General features: G+C 42.5%; 1 protein-coding gene across 4 annotated transcripts in view; it reads left to right on the top strand.

Moving 5' to 3' along the window:
* Positions 1-14,208, top strand: part of LOC141265018 (protein adenylyltransferase SelO-like) — a 45,328-nt gene extending 31,120 nt beyond the window's left edge. For all 4 annotated transcript variants that reach the window (XM_073677538.1, XM_073677539.1, XM_073677541.1 and 1 more), the window contains exons 12-20: positions 4,073-4,156; positions 5,723-5,852; positions 7,896-7,940; positions 8,016-8,097; positions 8,184-8,276; positions 9,256-9,335; positions 11,708-11,751; positions 12,035-12,114; positions 14,029-14,208. In XM_073677538.1, the coding sequence (XP_073533639.1) occupies positions 4,073-4,156; positions 5,723-5,852; positions 7,896-7,940; positions 8,016-8,097; positions 8,184-8,276; positions 9,256-9,335; positions 11,708-11,751; positions 12,035-12,114; positions 14,029-14,151 (761 nt within the window). In that variant the 3' untranslated portion in view covers positions 14,152-14,208. The remainder of the gene's footprint in view (positions 1-4,072; positions 4,157-5,722; positions 5,853-7,895; positions 7,941-8,015; positions 8,098-8,183; positions 8,277-9,255; positions 9,336-11,707; positions 11,752-12,034; positions 12,115-14,028) is intronic.
* Positions 14,209-19,197: the final 4,989 nt, after the last annotated feature.

Genomic DNA, 19,197 nt, shown 5'->3' with positions numbered 1-19,197 from the left:
TATTTCTTTCTTTTTGCTTCTATAGCACCAATATATTCTGCAGTGTTTTACAAAGACTTACATGCACAGGGGTCGTATTCATAGGCAGTATTAAACAGGGAGGACATACAAACTCTATGCAATTGTTACACCTGCAAACAGTGGTGTAACTAGAGTCCAATGGGCCCCTGTGCAAAATTTGGACCTGGCTCCCGTCCCACGCCCCGCATTGGAGTGAGATGTATGGGCACTTGTAGTGTTCTAAATGCTATAAGGACATATGAATTGCACCCGTTTCCCCATTATGTAGTATGTCCCTCATCTTGGGCTCCTTACTGGTATATATGTATCCCACCCTGAGCCCATCCTAGTATATATGTCCCCTTTCCTGGTATATATGTCCCTTAACCTTTGCCCCATTCAGGCATGTATGACCCTTAACCTTAGCCCAATCTATGTACAGTACAGACCAAAAGTTTGGACACACCTTCTCATTTAAAGATTTTTCTGTATTTTCATGACTATGAAAATTGTACATTCACACTGAAGGCATCAAAACTATGAATTAACACATGTGGAATTATATACTTAACAAAAAAGTGTGAAACAACTGAAAATATGTCTTATTTTCTAGGTTCTTCAAAGTAGCCACCTTTTGCTTTGATGACTGCTTTGCACACTCTTGGCATTCTCTTGATGAGCTTCAAGAGGTAGTCACTGGAAATGGTTTTCACTTCACAGGTGTGCCCTGTCAGGTTTAATAAGTGGGATTTCTTGCCTTATAAATGGGGTTGGGACCATCAGTTGTTTTGTGCAGAAGTCAGGTGGATACACAGCTGATAGTCCTACTGAATAGACTGTTAGAATTTGTATTATGGCAAGAAAAAAGCAGCTAAGTAAAGAAAAATGAGTGGCCATCATTACTTTAAGAAATGAAGGTCAGTCAGTGCGAAAAATTGGCCAAACTTTGAATGTGTCCCCAAGTGCAGTTGCAAAAACCATCAAGCGCTACAAAGAAACTGGCTCACATGAGGACCGCCCCAGGAAAGGAAGACCAAGAGTCACCTCTGCTTCTGAGGATGAGTTTATCCGAGTCACCAGCCTCAGAAATCGCAGGTTAACAGCAGCTCAGATTAGAGACCAGGTCAATGCCACACAGAGTTCTAGCAGCAGACACATCTCTTCAACAACTGTTAAGAGGAGACTTTGTGCAGCAGGCCTTCATGGTAAAATAGCTGCTAGGAAACCACTGCTAAGGACAGGCAACAAGCAGAAGAGACTTGTTTGGGCTAAAGAACACAAGGAATGAACATTAGACCAGTGGAAATCTGTGCTTTGGTCTGATGAGTCCAAATTTGAGATCTTTGGTTCCAACCACCGTGTCTTTGTGCGACGCAGAAAAGGTGAACGGATGGACTCTACATGCCTGGTTCCCATCGTGAAGCATGGAGGAGGAGGTGTGATGGTGTGGGGGTGCTTTGCTGGTGACACTGTTGGGGATTTATTCAAAATTGAAGGCATACTGAACCAGCATGGCTACCACAGCATCTTGCAGCGGCATGCTATTCCATCCGGTTTGCGTTTAGTTGGACCATCATTTATTTTTCAACAGGACAATGACCCTAAACACACCTCCAGGCTGTGTAAGGGCTATTTGACCAAGATGGAGAGTGATGGGGTGCTACGCCAGATGACCTGGCCTCAACAGTCACCAGACTTGAACCCAATTAAGATGGTTTGGGGTGAGCTGGACCGCAGAGTGAAGGCGAAAGGGCCAACAAGTGCTAAGCATCTCTGGGAACTCCTTCAAGATTGTTGGAAGACCATTTCCAGTGACTACCTCTTGAAGCTCATCAAGAGAATGCCAAGAGTGTGCAAAGCAGTCATCAAAGCAAAAGGTGGCTACTTTGAAGAACCTAGAATATAAGACATATTTTCAATTGTTTCACACTTTTTTGTTAAGTATATAATTCCAAATGTGTTAATTCATAGTTTTGATGTCTTCAGTGTGAATGTACAATTTTCATAGTCATGAAAATACAGAAAAATCTTTAAATGAGAAGGTCTGTCCAAACTTTTGGTCTGTACTGTATGTATGTCCTTAACCTTGGCCCCATCCTTGTATGTATGTCCCTTAACCTTGGCCCCATCCTGGTATGTATGTCCCTTAAACTTGGCCCCATCCAGGTATGTATGTCCCTTAACCTTGGCCCCATCCTGGTATGAATGTCCCTTAACCTTGGCCCCATCCTGGTATGTGTGTCCCTTAAACTTGGCCCCATCCTGGTATCTATGTCCCTTAACCTTGATCCCATCCTGGTATGTGTGTCTCTTAACCTTGGCCCCATCCAGGTATGTATGTCCCTTATCATGGGCCCCTTCCTCTATATATATCCCCCATCCTGGTATATGTCCCCTGTTTTGCCGCTGTTCTTGAATGCTTGGAAAAATAAACAATTATGCTCACCTCCCATCCGCTCCCCCGCCGTCCTATTCTGAAGCCGGCAGCTGACTTTAGCCTGCAAGCGATGGGAGCACATGCGCCCCCATTCACGTGCACGCCTACAACAGCTAAAGGCCTGTGATTGGCCGGCAGCGTGTATTGCTGCGCACATACCCGATTGGTCTCTACACCACAGTACACTTAAGCTGAGTGTGCTTCCTCGGACTCACATCCAGTTGAATTTTGCACTGATGTCGGCATGCAACCACCCGCACGGGCCCGGTTGTGACCCCTGCGACTGTGGTTGTTATGAGCCAGCCTGCCAAATTGACACCCAAGACCCTGGTGTTGTACTAACTCCCAAGACACATTTCAGCTTAAAGGGAACCTGAATTTTGGCACAAATCTAAATTAAGTCGTCCACATCTTCAGGGTCTTTTTCTCAGCCTCTTTCACGTCTCCAACCTTATGACTGACATCTTTATTTACTCCCACTTTTCACCTGTTGCTTCTGTAATCCCACGTGTCTATAGGCCAGGAACGTGCACAGTATTTTTGCGGAAACCAGGATTGTGTTTCATTGCGCATCCGCCAGTAAATGGTGATCATTGCGCATGCGCAAAATTGTGAGAACAGATTTATTGGGGATGTATTTACTTCTGAAACTCATGAATATGCCGGACTCTTCCTTAGGACTCCAATAGAACTCCTGTAGCCTGATTTACATACAGGACAAGGACATGAGGAAAACAAATTGCAAAGGTCTTGCACAATAATTGGTAAAAACAAATAGTTAGGATCGGCTATCATTCCAGAGTTTAGCGTGCCATTGTGAGTGGTTTGGATGCCAAAACTGAGATGACAGGATCCCTTTAACACTTGTCAAAGGAAATTCTTGATCCTTTTGTTCTCAATGAAGATAAGCCGGCATCAGGAGTTTTTGGCATTGGGGTACAGTCCACTCCCCATTCAGAACACAAGCAAGGGATGCATATGGGGGAGGCTGGGAGAGATGGCCATCGGCCAGACACTAGTTCATCCTATAGCTATCAAAAGCTATATGAGCTGTTTAACACTCCAGTAACTTTAGATGGTGAAAGAATAATGGCCACCTTCACATTAGACAGGTTTGTCTCCTCACTACTTCATACACCAGATGAGAGAGCCACTGCCAAAGGATTCTGGCAGCGGCTTATTTTCCAGAGAATAAAAGGATCGGCCTTTGAAAATTCAATGTGCCAGATCTTTCTCTCCCCCGGCATCATCTGTCGGAGCTTGTCAGTCAGATGCCCACATTCATATTAGACTGTTGGATCCCACCAATATTAACGGGTTCGGCCAACTTTAATGTAATTTATATTGTGGCCTTAATAAGTCACAAGCAATTAGCTAGTAAGGTTGGTGCGGATTGATTCACACGCCCCAGTCCATTGGCCATGCCAGTAATCTGTATCCTCTAATAAGAAGAGCCACGGATTCCGTCAGGTAAGAGGGGGTTCTCCCGCTCCCGTTCAGGTGTCACAGATTAATGATGTGGCTGATGGTCCGGGTCTTGCGGATGGATTTGCACCGACTCTAATACCTACCCAATTGTAAGACACTGGCCATTTATTATTGCCGTAACAGAAATTTCCCACTTTCTTATTGCAGGTGTATGCAATACCGATAACTTCAGCCTCCTGTCTATCACTATTGATTATGGCCCTTTTGGTTTCATGGAAAGTTACAATGCTGGTGAGTCTCCACTGTCTACTGATCCTCTGTTCTTCTTCATTGTGGAAGGGTGCGTTGTGTATGCCTAGGAGCAATGGAGCAAATTTACTAATCCTGTGCAATACTTAGATTAGACAGACTTAAAATGTGCCTCTTTAGATGCTTTTCTATGACTTTATATCACCTTTTAGATGTCTCACCTTTTTCACACTTACATTTTTGGACCTTTTTGGTCCATGGTGTTGCATTTTAATCCGCTCGCTTTCCACAAAGCCAGGCCCCTTTTCGAGTGAGCAGTTAATAGTCTTAAGATACGTAATAAATGGGTCTAAAATTAGATGCACCAAAATCTAGCTGATTGTACGCCAAAGTTGAGGTGCACTGAGAATAGTGAATCTGCCCTGTTGAGCTGGTCAGGGAATTTGGGGCTACAAAGCGACTTTGACCATGACATCTGTTACACAACCAAAGTTCTCCAGGTGTTTCTGCTACATTGCAGTGCAATAAGGTGTCTCCTTGTACGGTTGCATTCAAACTTCTATACAAATCGGTCCGAGATCGGACCGCAATGTCTGGACTGGCCGTGGGTCTCCTGGCCCGAGCGTGAAGGCTTCATAGTAATATATGAAGCGGCCAGTCCGTGAATTGCGATCCGATTTGTACGGATGTCTAAATGTGCCCTGGCCCTGGCAGTACTGCGACAAGCAAGTTTCCAAAAAATCAGATCTGGTTGGACTTCTTGCACCTTGCATGTCGCAAACACAGTACCCTCGGTCTAGCAATGTGCCCCCATTCACTTGTAATGCGCTGCAGTGTAGCAACGACACATTGCAAACTTTGGCTGCCGCGCGACAGGTGTCACAGCAAAAAGCAAAAACCTCCGTGTGGCCCCAGGCTTAATTACACAGGATTGGACCTGAGACCTGAGATGGAAGCCATATAACTTGTTGATCAATAAAATACTTTTACCTTTGCCAAGTCTGAAAATAAAGCTGCACAACACTGGTTTAGCACTATTGTCCCTTCGTTCTTTAGGGGTCTCGTATGTCGGACCCCCGACAATTAGAAAGTAATGGCATACCATAGTGTATCTCAATTTATTTGTGCACTTTATAATACACAACGGTTGACCCTTCGTGAAATCCCTTCTGTGCAGATCAGAAACGCTCGCTGGATACCTTGCCCCCAGCACGGAAGGATTTAACATATGTTCCAAAGAAAATAAATGTTCCAGATGATAGATGAGCATTATGTGCCTGCCACGACTTACACAGATTACTCTGGTTAACATAACAGGGAACGTTTATTATGTACCACTAACAATCATTTGCGTTACCGTTCGTGTCTGCGAGGAGGAGGATGGCGGAGAGCATCTGGAAATCTGTAGCCTCTCCTGCGAAAATAAATACCCCATAGCTTGCAGCGCTGAAAACGGGAAGACTTTGGTTCCTTCTAAGTTTCTCATGTAGTTACCGAGCCAGAAATAAGGTCCATTGTTGAAATGGTTGCAATTATTATTTATTTTAATGAACTTTTTTTTTCTTTTTTCACTACCTTGGTAATTGGCACTCTGTTTTCTTTAAATAGATTACGTTCCAAACACATCTGACGATGAAGGGAGGTACAGGATGGGGAACCAGGCCAACGCTGGAATGTTTAATCTTAACAAGCTGCTTGTAGCTTTAAGCCCCATGATGGACACCAGGCAAAAACACATGTGAGCAATTCCCTCCATTGTCAGAAACACCCCCACCCCATCTACCCTGAGGACGTGCCCGTAGTGGTCTGGTGGCATCCCGAGATGTGGGTATGAGACTTGTGATCCATTGGTGCGCTTGTATTAAAATGGTCATTGTCATGGAGCACCAGATTGCCAGCAGCGTTCCCCATCCAGGCTGTCGTACGGTACGCTGGGTTAGGCTTCTCCACGCTCTACATGACACCAGACGATTCCCGGCTGCCCATGCCTCTATATGGACCCACGGTCCTGGGCTTAACCTGCAAATGTTTCCTGTATATCTGGATGCCTTTCTGATCTCATCTTGTTTTGTCTGCTGCCCACCCTGACCGCTACGTATCTACTGTAATTGACCACACCCCACAATTACTGCCTTGCTCCCATGGTACCATGTCCTATTGGATAATTGTGATCACCTATTGCTAATGGTGACTATTCTAGGAGTAATGACCTGAGGATTTTCTGTGGGGAAGTTCACACGCTCTTAGGCCTCCTTCACAAGTCCGTGTTTCCAGTACGTGTGGTGTCCCGTTTTTTTCACGGTTACCACACGTACCCATTATAACCTAGGCTGCTATGCACATGTCCGTGTTTTTACACAGACCGCGTGTCCGTGCAAACCACATGAAGACATGTCTGATTTTTTCTGGCAGCACAGATGACGAGGGCCAATACAAGTCTATGGGTCCGTGAAAAACACGTACAGCACACGGGTGGTATCAGTATACTGTCCATGTGCCATCCGTGTTTAACATTGCAAAATATAGGAGACGTTTTGTAATTTATTTATTTCTTTATCCATATTGGAAAAACACTGACGGCACACGGATGGTAAAAACGAACATACAGGTGACACAATGATGGCACACAGATGATACACTAATGGTAAACGTGGACACACTGATGACACACTGATGGCACACTGACATCACACAGATGGCACACTGATGACACCCTGATGGCACACTGACAGCACATAGTTGGCACACTGATGAGACACTGATGGCACACAGATGACACACAGGTGGCACACTGATGAGACACTGATGGCACACTGATGGCACACAGATGACACACTGATGGCACACTGAACAGCACACAGATGACACACTGATGGCACACTGAACAGCACACAGGTGGCACACTGATGAGACACTGATGGCACACTGACAGCACATAGTTGGCACACTGATGAGACACTGATGGCACACAGATGACACACAGGTGGCACACTGATGGCACACTGATGGCACACAGATGACACACAGGCGGTTTCAAGGCAGAATCCACCCAAAAAAGACTCTGTGTGCACATACACTAAAGGGGCTAAGGGTAAAAGAAGTCTTAATCCGTTAGACTCCTTGCTTTAGCCCTACATCACATCCTTTAGTGACCCAGTGGATCTGCATCCTTTGAAGGCCAAAGTTACAGTTCTTCTTTTTTGGACAATCTCTTGTTAGAAGGGTTCCTGATTATAAGCTGATCACAGATTGTCCTGTTACAGCACACCCAGAGGGGAGAAGAAGTATTACATCATTTCCCATTGAAATCAATAGGCTGAACATGAAATACGTGGACGTGTTGGGTCCTCCAGACAGAGAGAGACCGACTATCTCTACTTTGACTAATAAATAAGAGACTACTTATTATTATAGTGGCATTATCAACTAAAATGTAAAAAAAAAAAAATATCTAATTGTGAGGTTTCCAGGAAAACCAAAGCGAAGCCAAGGAGCTAACAGGTAGTGTAATGGTACTTACATATCGAAGAGGGTCATAATGGGCAGACCACCTACTAATCAGACGTCAAAGACATATCCTAGCAATGTGATATTCAGCCCTAAGAGTTTGTTTGTAGTCTGTAACCATGGAGACACATTAGTCTGCATAAGAGCTGCCTACACAAAACTATGATTTATTTATGATGTATTTTACCTTCATTGGAGCAGTAAACTGGTCACAAAACAATAAATACCCATTACCTGCATCACTGCTGACTTGACCGTTACACTTTCATTTCAGAGCCTCCACAATTCTTTCAGGGTTCCCGGACCTGTATTACCAGAGGTACGTCATAATTCAGAATATTAACTCTTTGTATTGCGATACAAACTCATTTCATGTTCTTCTCCTTGATTACAGATTCATGGAGCTTTTTAGGGCCAAACTGGGATTTGTGGGTGCAAAGGAAGAAGACTTGACCTTGATTGTGACTTTTCTTACCGTACGTGATACTCGGCAGATAATGGATAAAGTGGCTGTTCAGATTGTATCTCATATTAGATTATATATTTATTTTTTATCCTATAGATGATGGAAGACACAAAGGCCGATTTTACAATGTCATTTCGTCAACTGAGTGAGATAACAGACTGGCAGCTATGGAATACCACTATCCCAGAGGTATCGGTATATTTAAAGGTTTTTTTGGGACGTAGATAGTGATGACCTGTCCTTATTATTGGGGTCACATGCGGTTCAATACATTGAAAGGGCGCCTTCATGGATTACATAGACACAGTACCAAGCAAAGCAGTACCAGATACTGATGACCTATCTTTATTATTGGGGTCACCTGCGGGTCAGTGCATTGAAAGGGCACCTTCATGGAATACATAGACACAGTACCAAGCAAAGCAGTACCAGATACCGATGACCTATCTTTATTATTGGGGTCACCTGCGGGTCAGTGCATTGAAAGGGCACCTTCATGGAATACATAGACGCAGTATCAAGCAAAACAGTATAAGATACTGATGACCTATCTTTATTATTGGGGACAACTGCAGGTCAGTGCATTGAAAGGGCGCCTTCATGGAATACATAGATGTAGTACCAAGCAAAGCAGTACCAGATACCGATGAACTATCTTTATTATTGGGGTCACCTGTGGGTCAGTGCATTGACAGGGTGCCTTCATGGAATACATAGACACGGTACCAAGTAAAGCAGTACCAAGCAGTAGATTGTCGCTGCAACTGCACCCATGTGTTTTTGCTGATCAGAGAGGTTCTCAAGAATTAGATGCCCACCGACCTAATATTGATGACCATTAATATTTAACTAAGTTGTCCCTATGCATTGGAAGGGTCTTCTGACAATAATCTAATCATAAAGTCCTGACCTGTGGGGAAAAACCTGGCAGCAAGTGTTTTGTTTTTTAGCCACTTTCCACACTGGCAAAGAGATGAGGATCATGGAGGCTTCTCTGTTCAATCAGAATTCATTTATAAGGCATGGGACATTGGGTTTTCTAATTTGAACAATCTCTTTAAGTCACACTAAACTCTTTAATACAGTTTTATGGAGATTTGATTTAAAATGTTTTTTTTTTTTCATCTTGACAACTTTTCGTTTTTATGTTTTTTTCTTCTTGCGAAAGGAATACTGGGCACTTCATGACATCAGCCAACATGTGGATTTTGCAGCATGGGTCGCTGCATACTCACAGAGACAAAAAAGGTAAAACAGTATAAAAATCTGAATATTTACACTTCTAGGCCTCATTCAGACATCCGTGTTTATTGTACGAGTGCTATCTGTGATTTCACAGATAGCACTTGTGCCTATGATATTCTATGGGGCTGTGCACACGTCCAATTTTTTTTTTCCTCGGACCGAATGGTCAGCGGAAAATATCAGAGACTTGTCCACATTTGATCCACGCATCGGATCAAAATCAGCAATGCAAGTCTATGGGTCCGTGAAAAAAAAACCCAGACTGCACTTGAATAACATCCATTTTTATGGACAGTCACATAGAAGGTGGAGAAACTGATGACACTCGGACCACACTTTGATCAAAGTAATCAGTCTTTTTTTCTTGTCCATGAGAAAAATGGACGTTTGAATTAGGCCTTATAAAGAGTTGTGCTTGACGGAGCTATAAAAACCATGCAGTCTTTTTAAATAGGTCCTGACTGCTCCATTGACTTATTATAGGGTTCGTCAAGTTTTAGTTGGGGTTCAAGTATTTTTAAAGGGGTTGTCATGTACTTTAGTATTCATGGCCTTATCTTAGGATAAGTCATCAATATCAGATCGGTGGAGGTGTGACACCCGGCCACCCCCAACGATTAGTTTTTCCCGACGCTAGGAGTGCCTGGATGTGATTAGTTGCGGAGCTGCACAGCACAGCTCTGCCAGCTGCATAGTGGCGGCAGCTGAGTACTGCAGATCTAGCCCTATTTCTTCAAATAGGGGCGGATGTGCAGTACTCGGCCGCGGCCACTATGCAGTTGACAGTGCAGCTCCGCAACTAATCACATCCCGCTGCCACTGGGAACAGATGATCGTTGGCAGTGCCGGGTGTCCTTATAATAAACTATCATTGTAAAAGTTCCAGACAACCCCTTTAATGATTGGAATAATGCACCCAAGTGGTTCTTTCCATTATCGGAGAACCCCTGACATAAACCTAAAACTGCAAATATGATCACAACCTTAATGGGGTTGTCCGGTTTCAGAAAACTTTTTGTGATATGTAAGTTCATATACCAAAAATAAACTATGCTTTACTTATCCTCCTGCTGTCTCCATCACTGTCCTGGCCTCCATTATTTGGCTGCAGTGATGACATCCATGCAGCCAGTCAGTGAGCTCAGCGCTCTGCCTGTGCACGAGCCACTCAGAGCCGCTGAGCTCAGTGATTGGTGGCAGTGGTATCGATGTGACGTCACTGCTACCGATAAATAATGGAGCAGCAGCAGTTTTTTATGACATGTAAGCTTTTTTTTAAAATGATAGGTAGCCTGTAATACAGGATAATAAACCTTCTTTTATGACAATTTTGTCATTTAATATTATATTAATTAAATAGTTCACATATATATTTTGGGAGAATTAAGTTTTGTGCCGGAGCTTGATTTTATTTATGATTAAGTCTGCAGCCGCCACTAGAGGGCACTCGTGAGCTGACTGCATACTGTTGTACATGGAGCTCAATAGAAGGTAGAAATCTCTTATCTCCCCCTAGTGGTGGCTGTAGGCAGCAGAATAGTATTCTTTTTATTACTTTGCCTATGGAGGGAATCTAGAGCTCCCTAGCCCAAAAAAATGTATTGACAGTTCCTGTAAAGAATATATTAGGAAATGATATCAGCACAGAATGTGGAACTTGTGGCATCAGCATGTAATAGAAGGAAAACTTGCGCTTCACTGTGTAGGATCTCAGGTCTTTTACTGATCACGAATTGATGGTGTTTAAATGACTTTTAACATGTGCACAAAATCCCAACATCTGCATTGTTATTACGTTAATGGCGTGTGACGGGGCCGGGACTCGAGCATTTCCAGATGCTTTTCATCCAGTAGCCACAGGGATCAGAAGCAATACACGCCATCTATTATACGGAGCTGGGGTCTTGTAGAGATCCGGTAAGATAACACAAGGGTTCTCGGAAGATGTGTATATTTTTATGTTTATGGTACAATCCGAGAAAATATACAGGAGCATGAAAGATGGGATCATGGAAGCTGCTACTGTAAATGTACAGGCTCTGGGGGCAGCACAGCTACAAGAAAGCATATGTCTGCCCAGCACTGGATGTACAGAATAGACCCCGCCCACCAAATAGGCCACACCCCTAAATCATGTATGGGAAAGCAAACAAAGACCGTGAAGAAGTGGTGCCACTAGAGATTTTCTTTCTGTTTAGTAAGGGTACTTTTGTTATTTTATATAATTTCTTTATTTTAACAATTTTTTTCCAATTTCGGAAAACCCCTTTAAAATGTGTCTCTGCAATGATCCCTCAGTCTAGTATATAATGTATATAATGTATTCTTCAAGATAAATTCTGTTGTTTTCTGGTGTTATTTCTCTGTGTACTTAGTTATCCTGATGACTCGGACTCGAAAAGAAGACAACGGATGAAAAGTAAGATCCAAGAGTGAACTGGTGGAACAATGGTTTCTATTTGACCTTGTCCTTGCCCTTGTACCAGGGCTGCTCCTTCGGTTGTTGAAACTCCTTTTCATCAGTTCTTACTCCCAGCAGCTAGTATTACACATGGCCGTGATGTGAAAGTGGGAATCACTCTGTGCTGGCGAATGTCGGGGTCACAAGTGAAGGAATCCTCCCCTCACTACTTCCTCCCTAATAGGTCACACAATTACACTTCTCTGTATTGTAACTGACAATAAACATCATTTTTTTCTAGCTATAAATCCTAGATACATATTGCGGAACTGGATGGCAGAATCTGCTGTTCGTAAGGCAGAAAAAAATGACTTCTCAGAGGTTAGTTTGAGATTTTGCATTTTTTGCTTTGTTTCTTCCTTTCATTTTTTCCTTTCCTTTCTTTCCTCTCTCTATTGTTTTCCCTTTTTTGTCCCTTTCTTTTTTTCTTGATTCCTTTTTTCTTCTTACCTTCTTTCTTCCTTCTTTTTTTTTCTTTGCTCCTTTCTTTCTTCTGTTTTTTTCCCCTTTTGGTCCCTTCCTTCCTTCATTTCTTTCTTCCTTTTTTTCCTTTCTTGTTTCCTTTTTTCTTACTTGCTTTTTTCTTCCCTCGTTTTCTCTTTTTTATTCCTTCGTGCCTTTGTTTTTTTTCCTTTCTTCCTGTCACTCCTTTCATTCTTCCTTTTTCTTTCTTGCTTCCTTTTTTTCTTCTTTTTGTTTGATTTTTTTTTTTTTGCCACTTTCTTTCTTCCTTTTTTACTTTCTTGCTTCCCTGTTTCTTACTTTCTTCCTTCTTTCCTCATTTTCTCTTTTTTATACCTTCCTTCCTTTGTTTTTTCTTCCTTTCTTCCTGTCATTCCTTTCATTCTTTCTTTTTCTCCCTTTCTGTCTGCCCTGTTGGAGTACAGATACACCGGCTGGTGTGTCATATTTTTGGAATTGGTGTCTCTATTTGACAGAAATAAGAACTTCCATGAAAAATAATGTTTTCAGAAAGTGTGTTACAGAATAACAGAAAGTGTATTCTTGAATGATGTGTGTAGGCAAACTGAGCACATAAAGCTCAGTGTATAGAGGTTACATTCTGTATACTATATGGAAAAGGAGCAATCAGCTTACCTGTCCGGGTGCACGGCAAAATACTCCAGTAATAGCAACAGTCCAAACGATAGCCGGCACTCACATCTTCTTAAAAGAATTGTTTTATAAAAGGCACAAAAAATGGATGAACACAACAGCACACAAATTAAAAAGGCCGAAAAGAAATATCCGCTGCGCTCCCAGGCAACATGTGTCAGACCTGCATAGTCCTTTGTCAAGGCTTGTAGGTCTGAAACATGTTGCCTGGGAGCGTGTCATGCAAGGTGTGGGAAATACTTAGTGCAACACAAAGGGAAGAGGGAAAGGGAGCCCAGACACTAGGGAAAGGGGGGAGTGGAGACCTCTTAGGCTGATCTAGTATCACCCTGTCTCCACTATCATCCCTATATTGGCTCTTCACCAATAGCCGCACGTGAACCTCGCCCTTTCTTTCCCTGGCGTTTGGCCCTGGCTAGGGAAGGGAGGTGGATGAGCACTAGTCGATTCCCACTGACCACTAAAGACAATAAGGGGGAACAAACAAGGGAAGCTAGCTTAGCTTTTAGTCGACTTCAGAGAGATGAACACCCGTCCTCAAAGCTCCAGAGAAGATAAAGTAATGCACTAGCTCCGAGCCTTCACAGTGGGTAATGAGTATCGCCGGCACCTCCCTCTAGCAGACAGCAGGTATTTATACACCCAGGCCAGGGTGTTAATTAGCCAGAGGAAGGTAGCCTTTGGGTCCTAGAGAGACAGCCTCTAAGAAGGTGTCTGTGATGCCAAACGTAGAGATCTCCTGCAAACAACTGCAGGGCGACTGTCTGTCACATCTGACACACCCGTGACAGAGCGCAGCGGATATTTCTTTTCTGCCTTTTTGATTTTTGTGCTGGTGTGTTTAACCATTTTTTGTGCCTTTTTATACCACTGGATCCATAAAGCAATTCTTTTAAAAAGATGTGAGTGCTTGCAATCGTTTGGACTGATTCTGTACAGTATGCATTTATAGAATGCAATAACCACCTTTTAGAAGGGTTTTATTTGAAGAAAGTGATAAAATTATGAAAATTCCCACCAGAATAGAAATGTAAACCTTACATCTGTCTGCATGGGTTTAATTCATGTGGACAAATTTGTTTTGGATAAAACTTGACAAAACTATTGACTTTGCCTCAGGTTCACCTACTGCAGAAAGTATTAAAACGACCTTTCCAAATACAGAAAATGGCTGAACTGGCCGGATACTCACAAAAAACTCCAGAATGGGCCAAAGATTTGAAAGTCAGCTGCTCATCCTGATACGGGCCGAAGTGTGGACTTAAGAATCAGCGATAAAAAAATCTGGTCTATGCTATAAATGTACCATTAAATGTCCTATTCGTTCAAATAATAATCACCTCATTGTGTAATGCTTGTGTCCGTGTACGGAGGCGGCTGTGATGCAGGTATTAAAGGAAAAAAAAATGTAGTGCTACATATGTTCCCAATGGAATAATCCAGTCTATAGAACATGACACTCAGGCCTTGGGGATATGATAGCGCCCTGTGCACACTCTGCAGGGCTCCATCACACCAGACCAAAACGGACCACACTCTGATCAGAAACAGTTCACGGTAAAAAAGGACAAGAATCAATAAAAGTGTCTGAACAGTGATATAAGCAGGGCATCTAGGGGAGACTGGGTCCGATAGAGAGGGTCAAGATTCTTTTATCGGCAGATAAGTTTTTCTGTATCATTCTATATCGGAAGCATATGAAGGTAAAGAAGAGGACAATGGAGCTGCGCTATTACCGCTCAGTTAATTTGGGAAAGTTGAGAATATATAGGCCGCCTTATTTCATAAATTGAAATCCATTCTAGATATGAGCAGGTATAAATATGTGCTATAATTTATGATTATAGGCAACCTGTTTCCTTGACCAGCACTTTTCTTTCCACTTTTCAAAAGAGGCGGAAGAAGTAAAAAGTCACAAATTTTATTGCATCTGTGACACGCTCCAAAAAATTTCCAACTATTCCGCACCAGAAAAAAATGGCATAAAGTGTTTGATAAATTCCCCCCTCCGCCTCCATGCAGATTTGCCAGGCAGCTTGCAGAAGATAAGCCCCCTGGCTCTTGACAAGGAATCAGTGTTTTTTTATGCAGTGTCATTCAGAAGTCCAATTTTCACGAACCACTCGTATCTGTGATAGTCTATGGGGATCATACACCTGTCCAATCTGCGGAAAATCGTACAGAAATTTAGAATTTTTATATCAGGGTCGGATCAAAATCAGCAACGCAAGTCATTGGGTCCGTGAGAAAAATCAGACCGCACTTGGATGACATCCAGACTGTCAGAAAGAAAAAGATGGAGAAACTTTTTTTTTTTTTTTAATTCTCCACTTACAAAAAAAAACGAACCACACTTCGATCAGAAACATGTCACTGAGAAAAAGGACAAAAATCAATAAAAGACATCACAGAAAAAAAAAAGCAGCCATAATTGCATTACCATGTCCAGACACAAATGCGCAACAGGATGCAGCAGGTTACCCATGATAAAGGCGGGGGCAGCACAGGTGCAAAATAGTAACAAAACAACCACTCACTAACCCTCCAAACATCTGTGGGATGGCTGCCTAGTATCCAATGGTATTGGCAGCCCACCTGATGTAATAGTAGGGGCTTTGGTAATAGGCTGTTTTACCATAAGGTTAGGTCCTGAAGAAGTTTTGGTAACTTCGAAATGCGTTGCGGTTATATCCTACTAATAAACAATCCTTTTATGAATTCATCGTCTACAAGCTTCTCCTTATGAGTATAACAGCAGCGCAGGAAAACCACAATTTATCTGGACAACATTTTCTTTTGGTCTGGTGACCAAAAGCAGCAGCACCAGGTGAACGTACATTTATTTCTTTTATCTTATTTTTAATCGGTTAAAACCCTATTTGCGCTCTCTTTGCTCCATAGCATTTTCCTCCAATATTTGAGATACTAGCCAGCCCCTATGGATGTTTGGTGGGTTAGTAAGTGATTGTTTTATTAGTATTCTGCACCTGTGCTGCCCCCTCCTTTACCATGGGGGACTCGTGCATCCTGTTGTGCATTTGTGTCTGGACATGGTATTGCAAGTATTGCTGTTTTTTTTTTCTGTGCTGTCAGTCTGATCAAAATAATCAGTCTGTGTTTCTCATATGTGAAAAAAATGAATACTAGGTCAACACTGTGACAACTGTCGCCCAACCGCAGTTTTCTCAGTGCCGCTGCTCCATCTTGGCGCTATAGAAGTGAATGGGGTTGCATTGTCAAACCTACACAGGCTGCAACCAAGCAAGTCCTAGAAAGTCTGATTTTTGGCGACTTACTGGTGGCCGTCGTGCAGATGTCACAATGCAACCCCATTCACTTCAACAGCTGTCGCAGCCAAAGCCTAACCTAAAAGGAGTCTCAATAAGACAGCTCCTGACCCTTTGCCCATCCTAGAAATAACAGAAGGAGGGTCCTCCGCTAAGTGCCCCCTGAATGCAGCCTTCCGTCAGACCTCGTCTATCAATATACAGTCATATGAAAAAGTTTGGGCACCCCTATTATTCTTAAGCTTAATGTTTTCTAAAAATTGGTGTTTTTGCAACAGCTATTTCAGTTTGATATATGTAATAACTGTTGGACACAGTAATGTTTCTGCCTTGAAATGAGGTTTATTGTACTAACAGAAAATGTGCAATCTGCATTCAAACTAAATTTGACAGGTGCATAAGTATGGGCACCCTTATCATTTTCTTGTTTTAAATACTCCTACCTACTTTTTACTGACTTACTAAAGCACTTTTTTTGGTTTTGTAACTTCATTGAGCTTTGAACTTCATAGCCAGGTGTATGCAATCATGAGAAAAGCTACTTAAAGTGGCCACTTACAAGTTGTTCTCCTGTTTGAAGCTCCACTGAAGAGTGCCATCATGGGCTCCTCAAAACAACTGTCAAATGATCTGAAAACAAAGATTATTCAACATAGTTGTTCAGGGGAAGGATACAAAAAGCTGTCTCAGAGATTTAACCTGTCAGTTTCCACTGTGAGGAACATAGTAAGGAAATGGAAGAACACAGGGACAGTTCTTGTTAAGGCCAGAAGTGGCAGGCCAAGAAAAACTTCAGAAAGGCAGAGAAGAAGAATGGTGAGATCAGTCAAGGACAATCCTCAGACCACCTCCAGAGAGCTGCAGCATCAACTTGCTGCAGATGGTGTCACTGTGCATCGGTCAACTATACAACGCACTTTGCACAAGGAGAAGCTGTATGGGAGAGTGATGCGAAAGAAGCCGTTTCTGCAAGCACGCCACAAACAGAGTCGGCTGAGGTATGCAAAAGCACATTTGGAGAAGCCAATTTCTTTTTGGAAGAAGGTCCTATGGACTGATGAAACCAAGATTGAGTTGTTTGGTCATACAAAAAGGCGTTATGCATGGTGGCAAATAAACACAGCATTCCAAGAAAAACACTTGCTACCCACAGTAAAATTTGGTGGAGGTTCCATCATGCTTTGGGGCTGTGTGGCCAATGCCGGCACCGGGAATCTTGTTAAAGTTGAGGGACGCATGGATTCCACTCAGTATCAGCAGATTCTTGACAATAATTTTCAAGAATCAGTGATAAAGTTGAAGTTACGCAGGGGATGGATCTTTCAGCAAGACAATGATCCAAAACACCGCTCCAAATCTACTCAGGCATTCATGCAGAGGAACAATTACAATGTTCTGGAATGGCCATCCCAGTCCCCAGACCTGAATATCATTGAACATCTGTGGGATCATTTGAAGAGGGCTGTCCATGCTCGGCGACCATCAAACTTAACTGAACTGGAATTGTTTTGTAAAGAGGAATGGTCAAAAATACCTTCATCCAGGATCCAGGAACTCATTAAAAGCTACAGGAAGCGACTAGAGGCTGTTATTTTTGCAAAAGGAGGATCTACTAAATATTAATGTCACTTTTCTGGTGAGGTGCCCATACTTATGCACCTGTCAAATTTTGTTTGAATACAGATTGCACATTTTCTGTTAGTACAATAAACCTCATTTCAAGGCAGAAACATTACTGTGTCCAACAGTTTTTACATATATCAAACTGAAATAGCTGTTGCAAAAACACCAATTTTTATAAAACATTAAGCTTAAGATTAATAGGGGTGCCCAAACTTTTTCATATGACTGTATTACAAGCTTGGCCATTATTTCAGTGGCTGGCATACAGTTCTTCTGCAGAGTCCTCTGTAGGTGCAATGTATAGTTAGGCGTGGGGTTCAGGAATGGCCACGGTTAGACAAGTCAATGTACGTTCCTCAACAAAGTATGAGCCTGGATGCGAATGGGAATATTGAGATGATCAAAACATATGTAAAATGTCTAATTAATGCTGCGTATGACTTTATGCATCCCGTTTCATGTTCGGGTTGCAGACCTGTTGCTGTTACGCTGCTAATTGTGGCTTTTCATTTGATTTCGGGCAATGTCCATGAGTGAAAATGCTTTTTCTCCATCTTTCCCAAAAGAGTTTTATTTTTATTGGAAATTCTACCCATCTATAATTGCTGTCATTAATAATGTGCCAAGCGCAGCTGCCGGAACAGGTCTGTGCTAATTTGGAGCAGGTGGTCAATGTAGGTAACGCCAGCCCCTCCTGCCTGTAGCGGTAACATAGCGAATGCATTGCTTGCCAGCATCTTTTCTGGACAGATTGCTTTAGCCCAGGGTTGTGTGCGCAGAGAACCCTCATTTTACATTTGGCAGCTTGTTTTCCATTAAGTTATGAGAGTCTGTGGAATTTTAAGTGTGTCCTATTAAGCGTAGCATTACAATTCTGTTCACTTTTACGCCATGATTATATATATAACTATGGCCAAACAGAAACATCTTAAAGGGCTTGTCTAATCGAGAAAGCCTCTTTGCTCCGGTGATCAACTGATCACTGCCGATCTGGGGGGGAAAACTCGTATTCCCTAGAGCAGGAGCTGCTCCAACTCCAGCTGTTGTAAAACTACAACTCCCAAATTTGCCATTGCATCATTCAAATGGGACATTTCAGAGCCCCGTTTTCGGAACTGATGAGATCACTCGGCGATCAGCAATTCTGTGGATGGGTGATACCTTGCTAAATTGGGAGAACCCATTTCAAGGGTTATTCCCACCTAATCAGCTATGACATATCCGAAGGATATAAGATGTGAAAAAACGGGTATTAAATTAACCAGCTGAAAACCTGGACTAGACAATAGATGATATTATCATCCAAAAAAGCAATGAGAATTCGATCATTGGTGCAATAAAAACATGTTTATAAACCCAAAAAAATATTAAAGAGCCC

This window comes from Phyllobates terribilis, unplaced genomic scaffold (assembly GCF_046119375.1).
Source record: "Phyllobates terribilis strain yellow unplaced genomic scaffold, ASM4611937v1 Scaffold_4__5_contigs__length_816908805, whole genome shotgun sequence".
Classification (NCBI taxonomy): domain Eukaryota; kingdom Metazoa; phylum Chordata; class Amphibia; order Anura; family Dendrobatidae; genus Phyllobates; species Phyllobates terribilis.
The sequence above is the reverse complement of the archived record's forward strand: the minus strand, read 5'-3'. Positions and strand labels throughout refer to the sequence as shown.